The sequence below is a fragment of the Grampus griseus genome (assembly GCF_964374135.1).
Source record: "Grampus griseus genome assembly, chromosome: 15".
NCBI lineage: Eukaryota > Metazoa > Chordata > Mammalia > Artiodactyla > Delphinidae > Grampus > Grampus griseus.
The window spans coordinates 26,375,189-26,399,252 of NC_139009.1; the positions used below are offsets into that span (position 1 = coordinate 26,375,189).

A 24,064-nucleotide genomic window follows, 5' to 3' on the forward strand; every position below is an offset into this window, starting at 1 on the left:
TAATATTTTTAAGAGTCCATATGTCAAAAATTCCCTCCTAAAAATTTTGTTTCTTGTTTCTCCAAGAAATTCCCACATTCCCTATGCCAGCAAGTCATTATTTTCCACAAGTAAAGTTATGAATGTGTATAAAATCAACACTCTATGGGCTTCCCTGGTGGCGCAGTGGTTGAGAGTCCGCCTGCCAATGCAGGGGACGCGGGTTCGTGCCCCGGTCCAGGAAGATCCCACATGCCGCGGAGTGGCTGGGCCCTTGAGCCATGGCCGCTGAGCCTGTGCATCTGGAGCCTGTGCCCCACAACGGGAGAGGCCACAACAGTGAGAGGCCCGCATACCGCAAAAAAAAAAAAAAAAAAATCAACACTCTATACAAACCTAAGAAGTTTATTTTAGTATAACAAAACTAACCGGTGACTTGAAATATCCTCTTTCTAGAGAACTTAATATATGTCAAAGAAAAGAAACTAAAAGACAATTCTTTTACGGGTTTATAATGTGAAAAAAAAGTTCTCATTTGAAGCAGAAAATAAAGTGCATTGTGAAGAAATGTATATTTGTTTTCTTATACATGCTCATGTATGAAAAGTAATCACATGAAAAATCACATATGAAAAGTAATTCACTAACCATAAAAATAAATCAAAATTATATGTGTCAAAAGAATGAAACATATTAAGTATATTGTGGAGTCTGAGGCTAGAAAACAGATTAAAACAAATGCTAAGGTATGTGTTAAAACATTCTAAGATATCATTTTAAGATATGAAAACTTGACAATTTTATTTCTAACAGAAAATTCCTATACATACTAAACACATTTAACAGCATAAAGCAAAGAGATGAATACTTAACAACTTTCAAGACAGAACTTAAAATCTTTAATGATAAGTAAAAGTATGTTAAATTGTCTTCAAGTTTGAACATTTTAGAATGGTAAATGCCAATCAAAAAATCTAATAAACAGGTAAAAGTAACAAAATGATCAAGGCTTTTTTTCAGCAATCAAAAGAATGTGTTTATCTCAACAGCAAACAGAATTATTTTTAATGGTAAGCCATGAGCTGATTCTTTACTCTAAAAAGCCCAATTTAGTAGGAAAAGGAAATACTATTTCTTTTTACAAACATATATTTATATTTTCAATTCACTTCATTCAAAATGTCACTCATTCTTAGGAAGAATGGAGAAACAAATAAATAAAAAAGCCCCCTAAAAGATCAGGGCCATTAATGGATCTTTGCCTAACACAACTGTGCAGCAACAGCTACACCTAGGGGCCAGGGATAAGTAGTGAAGTTTTCCAGCTATAAAGTTATAATAAAAGGTAAATTTGGAAATAGCTATTTTTCAACTTACTTAAGGTTCTAGAGTAAGGGTTATCTTTCACTACAAATTATGTTTCAAGGATACACTTGAGAATCTTTGGGGAACAAAGGCCTTAGTTCAGAAGCTTGAAGCAAGCATCCTGAATAATTCAGTTTAAAAAAGTGGCTAAAATAAAACTCAAACCAAAGAGAGAACATACAAATACTTTATTGCTCACCTTTCACACAAAGCACACCTCCAGCCATTTTCTTTCACAGCTTGACAATATTTACGTGTACAAAAACCCAGCAAGAAGCGTCATGTAGATTTCAGTAAAGGTGAGTGTCAAACATCAACGCAGCCAGGCTTTTGTTTTCTGCAGCAATAATAAAGGGCCTCCTGCTCTAAGCAAAAATCTGTCCTCTTACTTGGTAGTGCATTTTTTCCATTACAAAAAAAGTCTCCTGCCCAAAGCAAACTAACTTGTATTTGCTGAGCCAGTGGTATTAACTCGTGCATAAAACAAATTTCAGTTTGCTGTTTCTTCTAGCAGATTTCAAGTAAAAATAAGGTTGAAGGAACTTGTTTTGAATGGATGCAGGTCAGTTTGAATTGCTATACTTAACTAAATGCCTACGTGTACTATAGGTTCACAACTTAGTTTGCTTTTATAATCTTTACGGATTTTGGCCGTGTTCAAGATTTTCAGAGTTGAGCATATGGTACAGTATTCCATCGAAAGGATAAGGCTACTGAATGTGCTATCTGCAGAAGAGCTCATTTAATAGGAACTGACCTTGAAGTTCTATCATGAAGCAAATGTTGCATAACCTCTCAGAATAAAAAGCCAATCAGGGCAGAACTGTGCTTGGAAAATAGGCATTAGAATACTTTAAGGAAAATACATATAAATGGATTGTTAATATGAGGAAGGTTTCCTAGCTGTAAATCTAAAAAAATCTAGGAGAATCCTCATTTTTCAAAACTGCATATTGAAAACATGAAAACTACTTACTCAAGTAATTTTGTTCAGAAAAATATGCATGTTCTGACTGTGGAATTAGTCTACTGGTCAATTAAAGGCAATTTTAATTACCTTTTAAGAAATTCTTCATACAAAGGAGAGATACTGTATGTGTTTCTCAAATAAACAGCATTATGTAAGTCCATTAAAAAAAAAACAAAACCCAAAACGAACAGTATTGTATGAAGACCTACAAATGCTTATGCCAAGCAGGAATCTGCCTGTCACCTGTGGTCTCACATTAACTCAAAAACAATGCTGGATTCAGGATTCTGAAACTAAGTTTCTATTACTTGAGCTCTAGCAAAATGTAAGGTTCTGTAGCCTCAACTAGTATAATGTCTGCCCTGTCCAAATCCAGAATGATTATACTGATAACCTCCATGCTGGAAGTGCTGTTCAAACTGTCCTCCCTGGTGATAATTCTGGCTCCCTCTTCCTCCCCAACCTCCTCCCTGGCCTGCGCGTCCACCACCTCGGCCTCCGCGACCACCTCTCCCTCCGCGACCACTGCCTCGATCACCATGATGCCCTCCCTCTTGGTATCTACTGTCCTGCTGATATCCACCACCCTGGTATCCACTTCCTGTATATGTAGATGTTTGGAAGCCACCATAACCACCACCCTGGTAGCCACCACTGTGGCCACCGTGATAGCCACCCGGCTGGAAACCGGAATCTCGGTAACTACCATCTTGGTAGCCACCGCCCCCTCCACTCCCTCCGTCTGTCCAGCCTCCTTGATGCTTATTTCCTCTTCCTCCCCCTCGGCCACCGTGGTCGTAGCCACCACGTCCGCCCCTCCCCCCTCCTTGTTCATGACCTCCTCGCCCTCCGTATGAGGCATGTTCATAACCACCTCTCCCTGCTCCGCGGCCTCCTGCTGGCTGCTGGGTGCCATCCTGCCTCTTCTGCCATGGTGGCATCTCCGGGGGTGGAGGTTCAATTTCATTGGGCCTACCTCCTCTGTCAGGAACCCTGCCCATCAACACCTATGGGATAAGAAAGACATTTAAAATTTTGAATTACTTTATTTTATAAACAGAAATAAATGTATCTGAAAGAAAGTTAAAGGTACTCTCATCACCTTATTGATGGCACAGGCAGTCTTTTCTCTTATAGAGCCACTGCTTGTCCTTAAAATCTTTGACAAGTCTTGTCTTGCGGCCAAAAGGTGGGCAACAGAAATAGTACTTTTAGGAGATAAGACTGAGCGTTTTGGCTGGTAAACCTTCGCTAATTTTTCTGTCTGACTCTGTGAAAGAAAGTGTTCAAAGACAAATGTCAATTTTCAAGATGACATAGAAACATTGATATTAAATAAGATTTCCAAAATGTCTGATGATAATATTTACTAGGCTCCAGATGACAGAAGTTACATACTCACCATTGCTCCTATCTAGTGAAGAACTAACTTAAGAGTACAGCTTAGATAAAGCCCTTTTACCCCCGTATCCCCAAGGAATGATGGGCGGAGGGGGATATGGGGGTAAAGGGCTTCCCTTTTAAAAGGACTGTGGGACAAAAAGGTTCCCCATGCCATTGGTCTCAGATCAAACACCTTCATTTTATCTATTTAAATATAAGAATGGAAACCCATTTCAACAATTTTGCTTTAATTTTCTCATCTGCTTACTATGAGATAAAAAAAGTTACCCGTGACTAATTTGAACTAATTATGTTAACATCATACATATTTCTTGCAAAAGTGATCCCCCCATGTAATACTTTCCTCTATTATAAATAATAATTAAGAAGAAGAGTCTACTTTAACCATTTAGTAGAAGTACATTTAATGCATGTGTAACATAAGACCACAAAAGATGAATGAACAAAGGATATAAAGAGCAAGTTAGGGCTTTCCTGGTGGCACAGTGGTTAAGAATCTGCCTGCTAATGCAGGGTACACGGGCTCGAGCCCTGGTCTGGGAAGATCCCACATGCCACGGAGCAACTAAGCCTGTGCGCCACAACTACTGAGCCTGCGCTCTAGAGCCCGCGAGCCACAACTCCTGAGCCCGCGTGCCTACAGACCACGCTCTGCAACGAGAAGCCACCGCAATGAGAAGCCCCTGCACTGAAACGCAGAGTAGTCCCCGCTTTGCCGCAACTAGAGAAAAGCCCGCGCGCAGCAAAAAGACCCAACACAGCCAAAAACAAACAAATAAATAAATTTATTAAAAAACAAACAAATAAAACCCCAGAACTGTAGTGTTAATGCCTTGGGTCAATGCACACCCATCAATCATTACATGCTTTTCTAGCTGAGAGTTGCAGGTTTTTGCTTTTGAAGTATATGTATTATGCTGAGAGTAAAACGATTGTTTTTATCAAAGACAACTTTAAGAAAGTATTGGTATTTCCTCAACAGTCCCAGAAGAGAACAGTTTATTCCTCATGTTACTACTGACTCACTGTGAGATCTTAGGCAAAACCTTCCATGTACCTGGCTCTCCATGTTTTTAGTTGCAAAATAAGGGGAGTTAAGACTGATCTCTAAAACCCCTTTCCAACACTAAGATACTGTTAACTCAATAAATATCTACCCCATCAATTTAGCAGCTAAATAGGATTATGCTATGCTTTAAAGATTTTAGGTGAAACTAATGTATTAGGAAGATAATTGGAGAACTAAACTAAAGAAAAACATTTTCTCAGTCAATTAAAATTCAGAGAAAAATCTACTTTTAAAAATGAATGCACTATTAAGGGAACATCAAATACTAACATATTTGGACGAACCTCCACATAAATTCAATAATTAGTTCCATTTCAGGGTTCTAAGAAGGTCAAATTAATCAACTGCGCCTATTAATTAACACTGATAAAATAGTAGATATTTAATAAATATCTGTTGAATGACCAAGACAACGGATTATCTTACTGAAGCTGAAATAAAACAAAGTCTTACCAGATTCTCCAATTCCCTATAAATGGATCATAATATTTGGTCCTCCAAAACAGTATTTCTAATTTAATTAATTTATTTAATTAGCAAGTTAATTGCTAGCTTAAAGTACAGTAAACAAATAATTGTAGAATTTATTATTTTTAGTAATTTTCAGATACTCTCCTTTTCTCTCACAAATGGGAACTCCCAGTAGGGTTTATAACATATAGCTTTGTTGGAAAATATTAAAAAATTGAAAAATAAATGTTTTTATTATTGCTGAATGGCTGAAAGAATTGCTACTCAGTAACTCACTAAAGAAAAACTCCTATGTGTGTCTCCTATGTATTTCTCTTATAGTCTCCACTGTATCTAAACTGGGCTAGAAATGTTTAAGGATCATGTCTATAAATACTTTGCTCTTTTAAGTGATATGTGTACCTTAGCTCTGTCAGACCAGCCAAAAGACTGGACAGTGACATCCAAACGTTTTATTAGCAGCTTTCTCCGAACTTCATATTCATTGGCTACGGCTTGGTTAATTGCTTCTATCTTTTCCTGAAACAAAATTAAAAAGACCAGTTAGAATTTAAATCTGCTTGACCCCCTATTCCAAACGGGCAGAAACTGTATCTGTTTTATTCACAACTGAATCCCCAGCACTCAGCACAAAATGAATTAGGTTATTTAATAAATAGAATAAGAAGTTATAATAAGCTAATGAAATGATAGGCTGTCTCAAAACATAATAAAGAATATGTAAAGTACAAAATTCTCATTTAGTTTTCCTATAATTCACTGTGTGAAGCTCAGCCCAGTGAAGTTTTTGGCTTGAAGGCAACCCATTTGGCAATTAGAAACATGCATCATACTGAACTTCAATTTAATCAGCTGTGTGAAATATTTACAAATTATGAAAGAAGCGCTTCTAATCTTACATAAATAAAATTATTTTGGATAAATCTTAAGATTAACAAAAATGATTCTAAGGATGTCCACCTAGGAAACTACATATTAGAAAATACAACTTCAAAAACACAAACATAAATATCCTGAGATAGGTAGATGGCTCCTTACAAAGTTTACTCAGATGATTACTACTCACCCAGTGGGCTGGTCCCATTGGCTTCTTCAATAAAGGCTTTCCCACATGATTAGGTGGAACTTTTGCTAATGTTTCCTTTAACTGACACAAAAACATAAATGAATGAATAAACAAATCTAAAAGTAAAACACATCCTCCTCATCTTCCCAATTCCCATCATATCTTGCCATCAAAAGAAGATTCCTGACAGAGGCAAAGGTGGAGGATGTTTTGAAATGTACAAGACCCACACGATAAAGACACTCACTTGACCCACTCCTCACGTGTCTATGGAAGCATGAGTCCTTCACTGCACCTAGAACAGTGCCTGACAACAGTGGGCATTCAATGTGTATTTGCTGAATGAATGAATGAACACACAGAAAAATATGGCCTATGGATACACTGCTGCTCCCCTGTAGAGTTCAGCCAAATTTGTGCATCATGGCATCTATCTACCCCACAATGCAAATGTACCAATTCTTAGAGTCCAGCAGATATGCATATAGAGAATAACTCCGCTATAACAAATATCATTCTCTTCTGTTCACTAATTTTTAATTAAAATTGCTTGTTCCTAATCAATTATATAAAAACTCTTAACTGTTGATAACATGTGGTATAAAATAATTCTGACTTATTTTCACATACTAGATTATATTAGCAGTCAACATATCTAGTTTGCCAGTTGAAACATGTAAGGCTCGAAGTGACTGGATTAAAATCCCAAAATATTTACATCCTTTTCTGTCCAGTCAATGGGGAGAATGGTGGTAACATTTAATGATAAGGACCTTAAAATTAATTGCATCAAAGTTCAATGATAAAATAACTTTTAAATGGATGCAAGTCCTAATACTTTTTACATTATTTCTAGCTTATTTCAGTTTATAAATCAAAGTGCAAAGTTTCCTTTTTGAAAAAGAAACATGCTAATATGTTAAAAAAAGAAAACAGTAAAATACCAATTTCTCTTGAAGGTATCTAGGACTTAAAACCAAAAACTTATTTAGTAACAATTACTTAATAATATGCACATTAGGTTCCCATTAAGAGAAATTAACTTGCTTCATTTCAAACAACTGTAGGACTATGCCTTTAATACACTACAATCTGGTACTAAAGGTCTTACTTTTTTTTCAATCCCGCTGAAGAATTGGAACATAGTTATATTGGCTGGAGGTTTGGACATTCCTAGAGCAATACATATGCCTTTCAACTCTTGAAAGACCTCACTACCGCCTCCTTCTTGAGCTTTTTTTGGAAGAGTATTCACACAGAGCATTCTGGCAGCTTCTAGTTCTGAGATGAGGTATGCTGAAGTAAACAAAATAAGATTTCAAAATGAGATACAGCTACAATTAATAGTCATAAGTCTGGAGTCACAACTCTATAGACCTAATGATATGTAACTTTTAAAGCTGCAAGAATGGATAAAAACAAGAAAGGAAAACCATTTTTACCTGCAAATGACGTAACATATAAACTGGTTCTGTAATTCAGTATTTAACCAATATATGTTTAAAGCCTGATTTAAAAGCAAGCAATTCTTCTTTGAAATCAAAGGATCAAGGTAGATCACATCTTAAAATGTGGATTCTTGCATTTCACTATTAAGGAACCTCCAGAACAGGGGCTGGCATCTGTTAACAAATTTGCAAAAGGTGGCAGGTGGCCAATTTTTAGCAACAGTTAAAAAGTTATTATTATTTTTTTACTTCTCACAACTGATACACACCAGTGATGCAACTATCCTGCCCTCTTACCTTCCAAAACTCAGGTAGTCTGTTTAAGACCAGAGTGAAAGAACATTTTTTAGTAGTCAAAGCTTCACTTACAAGAGAAGGGGGAAAGGACTAAATTTCCAAACATTCCTTTTTCATGGTCTCCAGTAGCCTAAGGTCACCCTCCAGCTGTTCACAGAAAACCCTCTTCCATCTATATTCTTCTCAATATTCCCTTTCCTCCTATGTTCCTCATTCTCACCCCCGCCCCTGGGGAAAAAAAAAAACAAACCCAAAACTTTCTCATCATTTCTGGACAGAGTCCTTTTGTATCAATATCATCACCTTGTGTGTTGATTTCAGGCAGGTATTCTGAGGGCTGCAATCTGCTTCAGGTAATTCAGTTGAAGGTATAAATATTCAATCTTATTACTTTAACCTTCCCAAGGACATTTAACTTGTTATAAAAGATGTTTAATAATCATGTGGATCTCAGGATTTCAGGTTATGTGACAAAGTGAGAACCTTCTGACAATGTTAGGAAGATAGTTTTGGAAAAAGACATTTTCTGGGCTCTTAAGCCCTATTATAAGTATAAAAGAATGATCAGCTTGAATATCTCATTTCCTACACCCAAGGTGTAATGTGAGAAGTACAGGGGTCATAATTTTGGCAGATCATTTCTGAAAAGCTGCCAAATCCTATTCTAGAATAAACACAGCTACATTTCTGGAAAGGTCTTCTAAATGGGTTTGATAAAATCTTAACATGTTCCATATAGCAAACTGTATGAGTTAAAAGATCGAAACAGTAAAACCCCAATGTCATGAAAATAATCATGTTTTTGGAAATAAGGTTTTATTGGAACACTGCCACACTGATTCATTTACATATCATCTATGGCCGCTTACATGCTACAACAGCAGGGTTAAGTAGCTGTGACAGAAACCTTATGGCCCACGAAGCTGAAAATATTTACTATCTGGCCATTTAAGAAAAAGTTTGCCAACCCTTGCTCTAGAAAATCATATATTATATGATTTAATAAACTGGTCTCTAAATTTGGAACAACATAGCTCAGGCATTCACAAAATTAGTTTACCAACACAATTACCATTGAAAAACATTAACTGTAACTGATGTGTTCAAAGTACCAGGAAAGGCACTATAAGTATTATACATAACAAACAAAAAAGATCTCTACAGACAATCTAGTTAGGAATAAAGAATATATGCATCAAAGACATCTGACTAATCATACCTAAGGGAAATATCCTAACAACCGCAAAGGCCAATGAACAGCCACAACAGTTCTTAACCTGATACATGAGAGTTTTTCAGACACTACGGACTATTAGAGAATAGACTATTCTATTTTACTAACAATTCTAATGAGGTTAGTTTATTTTCCCCCTCAGAATGCAATGTATTAAAAGATCCAAATCAGTAAGGTAAGAGTGCTGGAAGAAGCAAGTAAAATTATACCATCGAGATGTGACAACTGATGTTTGGAAAGATGAGAAATATTTATACAGCGCGAAAAGAGAATGAGTATATGTACATAAATGCATACTAGCATGAGAGAGAATACAAACTAGGGAATATTTTCAAAAGGGGAAAGAGCAGAAGCAAAGATAAAGAGGAGGAAGGGAGCAGTGTGTATGTATGTACAAAGAATTCGAAGAGCAGAGTAACCTTTTGTTGATTTAGTCATGTAGTTGAGGAGCAAATAGTTGTATATTCTTGAAAAGCTTTTGAGGGGTGATAGCACATTAAAATACAATTATGACCCTGAGTCCAAAATAATAATGTTGAGGACACTCGCTTAAGAAACAGGAAAGAGTTAAAGGCATTTTTATAAATATTTATATTCCAAGTGGTTTTTATAAGTATCAGTACCAAAAAGACCAAACTCTGAGCTCTTTGGAAGAATTAGGTATTCAGGGTCATTACTGAGCTTTCCACACAGCTGTTGTCTTCCTATGTAAGATAACATATTCTAAGTGCCAAATATCAGGTATTGGAAAGGAAAAGCAGTGCTACAAAGGAAGATTCAGTGAGTATACTGTGGCTGGGCCAGTTATTGAAATTATACAATTTGAAGGATAATGAATGCATGCATAAGAACTATATGCAGCAATATCAATATCTAAAGCACTAACTAACGTTTTGTGTCTATCCCCTGCCCCCATACCCACCCAGTAACAATCATTTGACGAAGGGGAAAATAAGAAAGTGATTTTGGAATACCTTAGTTCCTAAGTATAATGGCTGTGAACACACTTTTTTTTTTGACTGAACCTTCAAAATTGGAGTTGCATCATTTTTCAGAAGCCAAAGTTCAGTTGTATCAGTTAACCAAAGTTTACTCTAAGCGCATCTCAGAATGCGACAAAAATTCTGAGTTTAAGACTACTGGTGGTGTTTATTGGAGAGTTTATATAAGGCAATAAAATTTGTGAGTCTACTTATTGTTTCTCAGGGTGAAGAGAGAAATAGTAGTTAGTATATTTAAAAAACATGGAAGGAGAGAATTTTTCATAAAAATTTACTTCCCAGAATGATCAGTAGTACAGGAACAATCCAAATAGTATTCCAGAAATGCTTACATTGTAATTTGACATCTTTACAAACAAAACCAAAATCCCCAAACAATTACCCAGCCACAAAGAAATATCAACAAAATGCTTTAATTACATTTACCATTTACTGCACCTAGAATGGTTACTGTCCTCAAATAAATTAATTTAAAAAATCTTCATTATTCCCACAGTATCTTCCTAGTTTATTTTAAAATGTGTTTCTAGTCTAGAACACTGAGGTGTGGTGATCACACACTTGTATAACCCTCCAGCACTACCTTTGGTCATGTTAGGTGAAGCACAGCAGGCTGAGCACCACACCAAATTTAAACCATAAAAGAGTAGCAATTACAAAACAACACTGCTACCAGCGCATGGACCCATCATTAGCTTCTTAGTTAGAAATTTAACAAAGTTTTCTTTACACCCATTTATTAGCCATGGAAAACATAAATAAAAAATAATGACTACATTCTAGTAGCCATGAACTTACTGAGCAAAAGGAGGCAGTTCTTCTGAATGAGAAGGCGCTTGGTCACATCCCCAGATGTCAGTGAAAGATATGGACAGTTCATCTCCCCTAGTAGCCCACTCACCTCAAGCTGGAATTCTTCAGCTTCACTTGGGCCTTTTAAGAATTAAAATAATCTTATTTAATAAAAATTATTGTTTTCCCCATTGGCATAGTAATTATATATAAATTGAAAATTTTAATAGTATTTTCCTAATACAAGTTCCTGTCTCTTCTAATTCATCCTTTCTCACACCACTGCCAATTTGCTTTCTTAAACAGTTTTCATTAGGTTATTGCCTTGTTTGAGAACCTTTCATGGCTTCCTAATTTCTACCTCATCCAATCTAATTTTTTCTGTTTGCCTTTAAAGATTCTTCATAGCCTCTCTGCTTGCCCTTCCCAGTATATTGTTAGGAGTAGTTCCTACTACATGTATATAGTAGTTACCTACAACCTCCACAAACATTCCCTCTATTTGTGCCAGGCCAGTCTCCTCACTGTCCCAGGAATGGTCAGTCTCATTTCTACTTGCGTGCCTTCACTTAAGTGACTCCTGGTGATTGATATGCCCTCTACTCTCTCCTGCTCTATCAAACCTCACCTATCCATCAAAGCCCAGTGGTCTTGCTCCTTGATGAAACCTTCCCCAGGGCCTGCTACACTCACTGATTTCCTTCCCCTGTGAACCACAAAGTGAAGTATTTAACTACTGTTCTAATCTCCAGTTGTTTCAGTTGTGCCTAAAATTCCCAGTTAGACTATATTTGAAGATGGCGAACATGATTCGTGTTTCTGTTTTCTCATAACGTGTCAAGTATAGCGTTTACTGGGTGAACCAAGGAAAAGCAATGCTCGTTCTTCTTTACTATTTTGATAGTTCTCTAACCAATATCACAAAGGGGTAAAATTTAACTAACAAACTTTGAGAGTCACTTCATTTGAGTCCATTTTCTCACCTATAAAATGGGAAGAATGTATTATCAATGTTTTGCAAACTGTGTTCCGTGAACTTCAGTTCCAAAGAACTCCGTTAGAGGCAGCCAGGGAGGAGAGAGCTGTGTTCAAACTAGTCCCTCTCAACTTCAACTAAAACAGCCACACTTTTTACCTGTTTTATATTGACTTCTATAAGATGTTTTCATTTGAACAACAGGGCTCCTGGTTATAAACAGTTAACACCGTATAGGTGTTTTCAAGGGCACCTACAATCTCTGAAATGTTAGGTCAAGAGGCAGTGTGAAGAACACTGGCTCCCAAACTTGACTGCTGGGGACTGAAGCACTTACTGGTTGTGTGACCTCAGGCGATGTACTTAACCTCTTTGTGCTTCCTTGTTTAACGTATAAAAGAGTAATAAAGGCTGCATGGTAGGGTTGCCTTGAGGTTTAAATGAGTTAACACTAGTAAAGTGCTTAGAATATGGCTAGTGCTCAGTAAGTATAAGCTGCTGCTACTACTGTTACACTATACTCTCCTTAATAATTAGAATTGGATGCCACTGATGTATACACATTAAATATACTAAATATGCAAGAGTGAGCTCTTCGAAATGGGATTCTGTGGGGGAAAAAAATGGGATTATGTGTATAGTTCTCCATAAGGGTGGATTAGCAGGTGGGCATTTTTCTTTATCTCCTGTTATGGATTTACCTATGATAGGAGGGAACCAGGTTGTGGGGTATCAGATTCCAAGCTTTTGCCTCTTTCTCAGCATCAAAACTAGCGCTCAAGCAGTTAACAAAATTGGCAAATGTAAAACAGCTCTCAACACCATAAATCTGATGGTGCTGGATCTAGTTTTGATGCATCTAGTGATACATTCCTATGACACGGAAAGCTTCTTAATAAAGTATTCTTTCTCCCTATGTATAACAGAATTAGAATGCATTTACTTTACATGCTATATGTACTGGAATTTGGTAGTCCTCAGAGAAAAACGCCCCAATTTCTAGTTCTAGCCACCAATTTAAGATCTCACAACTTTTTACAAAGAATGAAAAGTTCATATATACTTGTCTCCATTTTTCTGTGTCTCAGTAATAGGGTCTTTTCAACTTCCACAAATTTTTAACAGTTGTATGACTACATTCCAGTTTTTCAACTTCAGAATCACCTTATTTCTAAAAACAATGGAGGAGAAAAAAGCATTTGGTTTCTTTATAAAATTTTTTTTACATTTACAAAGAACTTGAAATTTCAGCTGTAATACTGATAATGTTCACTTGACAATACAAACTTTATTTTTACATTTTGCACCTAAAACTGAATGTTTACTTACTGTTAGTTGCTTGCACATTTTCGTCTAGTTTACAGAGCACTCTTAATTCAGACACCAACCAAGCACAGAGTTTGGTAAACTCAGGGGAACTGGCTCCAGCAGAGACTGCCTGAGACAGAGCGCCATCTTCTAACAATGGACCCTTGTAACTGGTGAGTAAGAAATTATACTTCAGAAGAATATAAAATCACATCTAATACATTACAGATACAATGTATTTACATTTTTATTCGTATAATTAAGCAATGGTTTAACAAAGATAAATTACAATGACCAGTCTCTAAACTTGCAAATATAAATAAACTAAACCATTAGAAAAAACAAGCTAATCCCCTCAAAATATGTGAATATTGAATAGAATCACATGTACTAAATTATGTCAACCTCTGTACATTTACTGAGAGCTCTTATGTACAAAGGTTTACTTCTTACTTTAATTGAATTAGTATTAAAACTAGATTATAAGTGATAACTAGTTATACTATAGTTTACTATTTCAGAAATAAAACTTAGGTTATATTTTCTAGAAATTTTTCCAGAAATTAATTAGATTTGGTTTTTAATGATTTTCTTTAAAAGCAAAAGCTTTCCAATTATTCATTTATTTCCTCCTTCTATATTTAATGATAGTTAAGATTAGTAAGACTTACTAGTACCAGAGAAATGTGAAGATTAATTTAATAATTGCTGGTGAGTTGATGTTTGGGTGAACTGGTGCAACTGAATCCCAATTCTTTGTAACTGATTCAAATGTAATTAAAAAAATTATTAAATGTTCAAACATTCATAAAAGACAATAGTAACAATGAACCTCAATCTAGAAAGTAGCTAGAATTAAAGATTTTATCATTCTCAAGATAATTTTAAAATACATATTCTTCAGGTTATTTTATCTTCTTTTAAATGTAATATTGATAAAAGTACTTATTAAATGATACATTATATGCTTAAGATATTCGATATTTAGAGGTATAGAGATGTTAGAGAAATGATAACAGTCAATCCTTCTAAAATATAATTATATGTTTATATATTTAATGGGACAGAAGAAATCTCACACAAAAAATGAGATTATATATAGCCTGGCATCTAGATTCAAAACCACATATTATTAGACAGTGAAATAAAAAAACTAGGCCTAGAAATTTCTCCTTGTGTTACACATTTAAACTTTATTAATATATTCTACAAGTAATTACTGAATTCCTACTGTGTACCAGGTTAAAAATGAATGGTCGTTTATTTCTAATATTTCACAGTAAATCCTTGAAAAGTACACGTCATTCAATTAAGGCTAAATTTCAATGACTGAATGCCACCAAACTAGGCAGTTATGGGTTAAAATGTATAGTCAAGTTTTCAGACTATCCATGGTTTACATTACAACCCATCTCCATGATTTACTTAACTAGAGTTATTATAGTAACAAAGACTTTTATAGTACCCAAAAGAAGAAAAACATAGTTAACAGAGGATAAAAGAATGGGAAGAAATGGCATCCATCACCAATTGTTAAGGGACCTCTATCCATGCAGAATGACTACATTTAAATACAGTTTACCTCCATCCTCTCTACTCCTCCTTCAAGATTAATCTTAAGTGTCACTTCTTCTAGGAAGCTTAGGACTTGTTTCCTTTCTCAGTTTTCCTTCCCCATTTCCTGTCCTTTTCCTGGCCCTCCTCAGTTCTCCTCACAGCATATTTTCACAGTGTGAACTTCTCTTCTACCTCACTCTATACCCTTAAGTGCTCAGATCAACACTGTCAACAGAAAAAGTGTTCATCAGAAATGTTTACTGAATGGTTTCATGTATGAAATTTAGGAATTTAGTCTGAGAGGTCCACCAAAAAGACACCATTTTGCTGAATGTGACTTTTACTTAGGCTCTCATCAAAGAAATAAGCCGCCTAAAGTCCAGAATCGTCATGACAATTCAGAGCAAGTTCCAAAGAAAAGAACAATGATAATTCATGTTGACAAAAAAAGATGATAAGCACTACCATTTCCTTTCATAAAAATCTGTTCCAGGACAAGTTACTTAAATGGGCAGATTTTGGGAACCCAAGGTATCCTTTCCTGAAGAAGAAAGGTTTCCCCCAAAGGTTTCCATGGCATGGAAGAACCTCGGGGAAGGTTTTGATAAGGGACTTGTTACTTTATAAATATGGTAACCTAAATCTGTTTTTCTTTTCTGTCTTTCTTTCTTTTTTTGATACCGTACCTGTAGGCAAATATATAATCATACAGTTTCTTTCTGGAACCACATTTAGCCCAAGAAATTCTAAGTTCTCAAGTTTTAACAGCGTACACTGATCTGGGTGACCCAGTGAGATAAGAATCCCTATTTCCAGCTTCTAGATACTGATAAATTATGGTTGAGTTAACTGTCACGAGGAGAGACAAAATGCACAACAAATATGCAGAGACTTGGTGGGTGAAGATGCCCCTAAGGGTAAGGGCTAACGGTGGCTCAATGAAGGAGTGTCAGAGTCAAGGGAAACTGCCAGTGGTTCCCAGGAAGGTGGTGACAGGTTAGGTGCACAAGTGAGCTAGCGGGCGGAACGTATGCAGCGCACGGACTTGTGGCTGAGGGCAGCCTGGGCACATGAATACATGACTGGGCAAACCAGATTTTTTTGAGAGTAGGGGGGTGGGGTAGGAGTAGGGGCTCAAAACAGGAGCAGGAAGTTTGCAGAACAAGTAGGAAAACAGATAATCAACTTTGGCAACCTCCAGAGTGAGGGAGTAGGGCAGGAGAATGAGGCGCAAGGAGAGGAGCTCGGGGAGCGTGGTGGCGAGAACCAAAACCCAGACAATGACACGCATGACTGACAAACGCCGCGGGTAACTCGGCTGCAGGAAGCACAGGGGAGGCCTAGGGTGTCGCAGCTGGAGGGCCCCGACCCGGCAGGGCAGGCAGTGGACGTGGCATTGGGGTCCCGGAGCTACAGGGAGGCGACAGTCAGGAGCCACGGGGTGCGGCGTGAAGAGGCAGGTGTCTCTGACTGGGGCGGAGGAGGAGTTCCCGGGGCGCCGGTAGCGTGAGGTTTGGGAGACCCGTGCCCAGGCAGTCTTACCCGAGATCTTCCAAAGACTCCAAGATGTCAGTCTCCATGAGGTCACACTCCATGCTACTGTGGTATTCAAATTTCCGAGTCGTCAGGCTCCCCTCTTCGCCGGTAACTCGTAAACTCGCGCATGCGCTGCCTTCCCGGAACTTCCAAATCGACAGCGGGCGCCTCAGCCGCTGCACTGCGCATGTCTGGAGCGTGCGCAAGAAACTTGGTTCCGCCTGCCGTCCCGCCCTGGCCGGCTAATGGGTGGCCCGGAGACACCGTTTGCACATGCGTATTACTGAATAGTGAAGCTAGCGGCCCCAAGAAGGGCAGGAGGACTGGCTGCGTGGCAGCTGGGCGTGGCGACTAGGCGAGTCGGGGAATGCTCTAACTTCTCCTAATTGGGTGTACGCATGTGCGAATCTTGGGGCGAGGCGGGCGGGGTAGGATCGTCGTGGGTGGGGAGGGTCGTAAGACTTGGGTGGGTGCTGGCTGTGAGTCTCGGGAGCTCAGTCACCCTAGTGGGTGTCTGCAGCCTGCTGGCATGTTCTACTTTTAGCTGTGGGTTATGGAGAAAGGGGAAATTCGTGCGCTCCGGTCTAATTCTTTAGCACAGGGGTAGACGGGCCAAATGCGGAAAATGGCCGATAACATGCCATTGTATTTCCTTGTGGCTGTAGTAGCTGTATTTCAGGATTAGGGAGGAGTCAACTTTCCCTTGACACGAATGTACTCATGAAGTTGTTTCATTCCTTCCCTTTACATTCTTTACTTTGCACCTTAAGCCCTTCCCAGACACTAAGCATCTTATTTTGAAGGGGGAACGGAGGTTAGAGGAGGTTTTCACTCCGTATCAATCTCAAATAGAATAGATTTAGATTCACGCAGTTTAAAGAGTAAATAAATTTTTGTTGTACCGTTGTTGATTTGGCAATATTTGGCAGGGTGTGACACTTGGTTCACGATGGGTTGTGGTTTCTTTGCAGTTACTGGCTGGGTATGTGCTTAGAAATTATTGAAAAAATGAGAAAATTTGTTTTCAAAGTGATGGCATATTTAGAAAATTATATTTAACTATAAATTGGTATACGCTGCACTATGTAGGCATTTTTTAAAGAGTTTTCACATTGATACCAGTAGATTTAATTTTGTAGTTCTCATTTTCGTGTCTAATGGATAAATGCTCCCTATCCTTAATAGTACCTTTTAAAATTCCTTATTTTGCACCATCTGGAGTGGGGGGAAGGAATTAATATTTATTATGTACCTAGTGTGTGCTTGACATAGTGTTACTTCCTTGATCGACATTATTTTATGCAAGCACCATAAGGCTGTGTAAGTATTACTCCCATTTTGCAGATGAGGACACTAAGGGCTCAGTGGCTTAATGGTCTGTAAAAATGGTAAGGGCAATAAGGACCTGGCTCTTGAGACTGAGGTATCTCTAAATCCATATTTCTTCTTATCTGACTAGTCAAATAAGGATTTATAAGCAGGATATGAAAAGATAGGAATATCTAGCTAGTTGAATAAACAACTTATTCAACTTATGTATGCTTGTATCTTGTGTATAATTACCTTACAATAAAAATGGAATAATTATTCTCATAGGGTTGTTGAAGGTGCTAAACAAAAAGTAATTCTTAGTGCAAAATCAATTTGGGGGGGGAGTTTTCATTCTTGACTCACATTTCATTGTAAGTTATAACATAGTATTTGTGAGTGAACAAATGATGACTCCCCTAAATATATTATTCTTCTCTACCTAATGCAAGTTGTTAGAGTAAATGGAGTGTAGCCAACACAAAGTTTTTTTTATTATTTAAAATAATTCTATAAAGGACTACTGCAATGAAATCAATGCTTTTAAAAGTAAATATTGCCATCATTTCTATAGGATCTACTAGGAATCATTTGCATTTTGTTTTGAAAAATTTTTTTTTTTGTATTGTAACCTGGATATCTAAAGACCTTATTCAAGCTGAATTATATGAAAAAAACTCTGATCGGGGAGTTAGGAACCCTGGTTTTTGCCTCAGTTCAATATAAGAAAGAGTTCTCTAACACTTAGAGTTGTCTGAAGTCCATCAGATTATCTTTGAGAGATGAGTTTTCTGTTTAGAAGGTGTTCAACTAGAAATAATGAATAATCTTAGTTTACAGTCCAGGCTTTCCAAATATTCTTGTAAAGAGTAAAGAGAAAATGTTTTATACTTGTGAAAAAAATGTAATCGAGAAAATTGAAATGAAAATGACTTTAGTTTTCAGAGGAACATCTTTTTATGTCATAACCTTAAAGAGGATTATAGGCAAAGTTTTGAATTATGTAGTAGTTAAATTTTTATGCAGCTGAGATTCTTAAGAAAGTTACTTCTAAAATTCATAGAAGGGTAATTTTTATAATGGCAAGTAAGTTGGTACAAACTTGAATATAAGATTTGTCATTTGTCATAGAATGGTTTCTCAAAGTTGATTAAACAGGCACCTAAAATAAATAATTTTTTCCTCAATTAAAAGTCTGAAAAAATATATAGGGACTTCCCTGGTGGCGCAGTGGTTAAGACCCCATGCTCCCAATGCAGGGGGCCCGGGTTCGATCCCTGGTCAGGGAACTAGATCCCACATGCATGCAGCAACTAAGAGTTCGCATGCCACAACTAAGGAGCCTGCAACTAAGACCCAGTGCAACCAAAATAAATAATAAAATAAATAAATAAATATTAAAAAAATATATATATATATATAGCACTTTCCAGTTTTAATGAATTTGCCCTGAGAATGACTCTCCAACAAGGAGAAAGTAAGAAAGACTCTAGATTTGCTCATGTTGCTTATGAAATTAAAGTTTGTGTATGCTACTAAAGTCCTTTTCAGCTTGCATAGTGAAAACAGTACTTTTTCCTCCCTAAATATTAGCATGTAGAATTAATCTTGTAGGGTCTCAAATACTCTTATAGGCATGCCTCGGAGAGGTTGCAGGTTTGGTTCCAGACCATGGCAATGAAGTGGATATTACAATAAAGAGAGTCACATGAATCTTTTTGTTTCCCAGTGCATATAAAATGTATGTTTAGGGCTTCCCTGGTGGCGCAGTGGTTGAGAGTCCACCTGCCGATGCAGGGGACACGGGTTCGTGCCCTGGTCCAGGAAGATCCCACATGCCGCGGAGCGGCTGGGCCCATAAGCCATGGCTGCTGAGCCAGCACGTCCGGAGCCTGTGCTCCGCAACGAGAGCGGCCACGACGGTGAGAGGCCCACATAACGCAAAAAAAAAAAAAAAAAAAAAAGTATGTTTACACTATACTGTAGTCTATTAAGTGTGCAATAGCATTATACCTTAATTTAAAAATACTTTATTGCTAAAAAATGCTAACCATCATCTGAGCATTCAGCAAGTCATAATCTTTTTGTTGGTGGAGGGTCTTGCCTTGATGTTGATGGCTGCTGACTAATCAGAGTGGTGGTTGCTGAAGGTTGGAGACCTGTGGCAATTTCTTAAAATAAGACGACAAAAAATTTGCCACATCAATTGAATCTTCCTTTCACAAATGATTTCTCTGTAGAATGTAATGCTGTTTGATAGCATTTTACCCACGGCAGAACTTCTTTCAAACCTGAAGTGTATTGTTTCAAACCTTGTCATTGCTTTATAAACTAAGTTTATGTAATATTCTAAATCATTTGTTGTCATTTCAGCTATCTTCACAGTCTTTACCAGGAGTAGATTCCATCTCAAGAAAACACTTTACTCATCCATAAGAAGCAACTCCTCATCTGTTAAAGTTTTATCATGAGATTGTAGCAATTCAGTCACATCTTTGGGCATCATTTCGAATTCTAGTTCTCTTGCTGTTTCCACCACATCTGCAATTACTTCCTCCACTGAAGTCTCGAACCCCTCGAAAGTCATCCATGAGGGTTGGAATCAACTTCTTCCAAACTCCTATTCATGTTGATATTTTGACCTCTTGCCATGAACCACAAATGTTCTTCATGGCATCTAGAAGGGTGAATCCTTTTCAGGATGTTTTCACTGTACTTTGCTCAGATCCACCAGAGGACTTACTACCTAAGGCAGCTACAGCCTTACAAAAATGTATATCTTCAATAATAAGACTTGAAATTGAAATTACTCCTTGATCTATGGGCTGCAGAATGGATGTTGTGTTTGCAGGTATGAAAACAACATTCATCTTATTGTACATCTCCATCAGAGTTCTTGGGTGACCAAGTTCATTATCAATGAGCAGTAATATTTGGAAAGGAATCTTTTTTTTTTTTTCTGAGCGGTAAGTCTCAACAGTGGACTTAAAATATTTAGTAAACCATGTTGTAAAGAAATGTACTGACATCCAGGCTTTATAATTCCATTGATAGAGCACAGACAAAGTAGATCTAGTAAAATACTTAAGGACCCTAGGATTTTTAGAATGGTAAAAGAGCACTGGCTTCATTTTAAGTCACCAGCTACCTTAATCACTAACCAGAGAGTCAGCCTGTCCTTTGAAGCCTTAAAGCCAGGCATTGACTTCTCCCTAGCTATAAAAGTCTTCTGGCATCTTCTTCCAGTAGAAGGCTGTTTCCTCTACATTGAAAATCTGTTGTTTATGGTAGCTACCTTCATGAATTATCTTACCTAGATCTCTGGATAACTTGCTGCAGCTTCTACATCATCACTTGCTGCTTCACCTTGCACTTTAACATCATGGAGATGGCTTTTTTCCTTAAAACTCATGAACCAACCTCTGCTCGCTTCAAACTTTTCTTATGTCCCTTCCTCACAGAATTGAAGAGAGTTAGGGCCTTGCTCTGCATTAGGCTTTAATTTAAGGGAGTGTTGTGGCTGGTGTGATCTAACCAGATCACTAAAACTTTCTCCATATCAGCAATAAGGCTGTCTTACTTTCTTATCGTTCGTGTGTTCACTGAAGTAGCACTTTTAATTTCCTTCAAGAACTTTCCCTTTGCATTCACAACTTGGCTAACTGACATACGCGGCCTAACTTATGGCCTCTCTCAGCTTTAGACAAGCCTTCCTCACTAAATTTAATCATTTCTAGCTTTTGATTTAAAGTGAGAGGTGTGTGACTCTTCCTTTCCTTTGAACACTTAGAGGCCACTGAAGGATTATTAACTGGCCTAATTTAAATATAGTTGTGTTTCAGGGAATAGGGAGGCCTGAGGAGGGAGAGAGACAGGGAGGAGCTGGTCAGTGGGGCAGTCAGAACATACACAACATTTATTAAGTTAGCCATCTCATATGAGCACAGTTTGTGGTAACTCAAAACAATTACAATCAAAGATCACTGATCACAAATCACCTTAACAAATATAATAATAATGAAAACTTTGAAATATTGCAGCAATTACCAAAATGTGACACAGAGACACAAAGTAAGCAAATGCTGTTGGAAAAATGGTGCTGGTAGACTTGCTTGAGGCAGGGTTGCCACAAACCTTCAATTTATAAAAACACGAAGTGCAATAAAGTGAAGCACAATAGAATGAGGTATGCCTGTTCGCGAATAAAGAATGCTTTTTTTCAAATCATGCCTCTGGCTGTGATAGTATACTTTCTAAGCCCTGGCAATTTTTGAAAAATATCACAAAGTTTGAGAATAATATCTTGCCTATATTTAAATTGAGGAAGATATAGATATCTATATATACATAGATATAAATCGTATAGATGTGGATATAGATATATACAGACATAAACAGGTCTTTCCAGAATAAAAGCTCCAAACTTGATTTTTGTTCTTTCTCAAAATGTCTTCAGCCTAGCTGCCATGTTCTGCCAACACATGAATTAGGCACATAGTGAATTACACAGACACTGTTGTAATTTGGATGCAGTAAGAGTTTATTAAACTCTAGCCCAGAAGTGATAAACTAGCATCCATATCAGGCCAGGAGTTGTGTGGGGTTTTGGCCTAAATAATAACTTGAAGAATTTGGAGTCATTATTTAAAAGTTTGGAGATATTACCTAAAAATCTGAATTTCTGGGTTTTCTTAAAAACATAAATCAGATGACTTGGCAGCACCAGGTCCTTCATGCCCAGCAAGGCAGCTGTTCGCTTGGGTTGAGAAGGCTGCCCCTTTTAGATGGGACATGAATCTACTCATTCTTTGTGGTTTCTGGACCCTATCACTCGCACAATATATCATATGCACGTACATCCAGCAATTTACTTTCCCCCCTGAGGGTTTTGAGAAGTTCAGTTTTATTCTTTTACTTCTTAATCATGTTGACCACTTCTCTTACCCTATCTCTCATAGGGCTCTCCTTCTTTCTCCTCTGCCCATTCTAGTATAGGGGAAGAAAATTTTTTCCTCTACCCTCTTAGTTTCATGAATGGGGCCTGCAAATTAAACTGACAAAGACAGATTAACAGGAGAAAAGGCACAAAAATTTTTATTGATGTTGTTATTATTATATACACATATTTTTAAAATGTATTCATTTATTTCTTTATTTTTGGCTGCATTGTCTTCGTTGCTGCACAGGGGCTTTCTCTAGTTGCGGCGAGTGGGGGCTACTCTTGGTTGCGGTACGTGGGCTTCTCATTGCGGTGGCTTCTCTTGTTGCGTAGCATGGGCTCTAGGTACGTGGGCTCAGTAGTTGTGGCTCACAGACTTAGTTGCTCCATGGCATGTGGGATCTTCCCGGACCAGGACTTGAACCCGTGTGCCCTGCATTGGCAGGTGGATTCTTAACCACTGCACCACCAGGGAAGTCCCTGTTGTTACTATTGTTAATGCTCATGGTGCTTCAGAGAAATAAAGTGAAAACCCCAAAGAGATGGTTAGACTTCAGAGTTTATATACCACTTTAGTGAAGAGCGATACATAGTGAAGAAGTGACTAAACAAAGGGAAAGGAGGTTGAGTTTCTAGGGAGGATAAATAGTGGGAAGGTACATGTATGGGGAAAGTAATGGAAGATCAGCATTATTTTAGTAAGGTTTATTTGTGTAGATTCATTCCACAACTTTCTTTCTTCTTCATGGCCATAAAACTTCCCCAGAGTGGAGATTTATGACACTCCTAGTTTCTTAGAAGTTTCTGCTTTTAATCATTTAATGGAAGCTCTGCAAAGACTTCTTTCTGCATCTGTTGATTCTCAATTGACTTCAGCTCAAAATAATCTATATGCCTGTCAACTGAAAAAATTGCACAACCTAAAAGTTGAGACCTATGTTTTATTCAGCGGACTTGCTGAGGACTTAAGCCCTGGAGACAGCCTCTTGGAAAGCTCTGAGGGACTGCTCTAAAGAAGAAAGGAAGGAGCCAGGGTATATAGGAGTTTTTGCAATAGAAACCAGGTAGTCAGCACATCAAAAGATTACTGTTAATTAAAGAAAAAACACACATCTCAAGTTAATGAATTTAGTGCTTTTCCCTGTATGAGAAGATGCAAGAGTCTGGGCTTGATGAAATTACTCCTTTGATATGCACCTCAACTATCTAGAGCCAGTATCCTGTTCTTTTCTATCCTGAATCCCCTCGGGGTGTACCACTGGGGGCAGCTGTAGGGGCTGATGGTCACTACATCCTTTGTTTGCTGATATGGCAGGTGGCATTCTTTGTCTACATGCCACACTC

The 24,064-nt window shown here is 37.6% G+C and overlaps 1 protein-coding gene across 1 annotated transcript; it reads right to left on the reverse strand.

Moving 5' to 3' along the window:
• Positions 1-1,517: 1,517 nt before the first annotated feature.
• On the reverse strand, positions 1,518-16,635 carry FAM98A (family with sequence similarity 98 member A). Its single transcript, XM_082672830.1, has 8 exons — positions 16,480-16,635; positions 13,402-13,550; positions 11,103-11,237; positions 7,436-7,620; positions 6,325-6,405; positions 5,661-5,777; positions 3,417-3,584; positions 1,518-3,321 (listed from the first exon to the last, which is right to left on the reverse strand). Exons 1-8 carry the CDS (start codon positions 16,530-16,532, stop codon positions 2,656-2,658), a joined length of 1,554 nt encoding a protein of 517 aa, XP_082528956.1. The 5' UTR covers positions 16,533-16,635; the 3' UTR covers positions 1,518-2,655.
• Between the last annotated feature and the right edge of the window lie 7,429 nt (positions 16,636-24,064).

Excerpts from the sequence above, each read along its gene's own strand:
- FAM98A (XM_082672830.1), bottom strand. The coding sequence starts at position 16,532 with ATGGAGTGTGACCTCATGGAGACTGACATCTTGGAGTCTTTGGAAGAT. Across the intron at positions 13,551-16,479 it reads GAGTCTTTGGAAGATCTCGG|TTACAAGGGTCCATTGTTAG; the intron begins GTAAGACTGCCT and ends CTTACTCACCAG. Across the intron at positions 5,778-6,324 it reads CAATGGGACCAGCCCACTGG|GAAAAGATAGAAGCAATTAA; the intron begins GTGAGTAGTAAT and ends ATTTTGTTTCAG.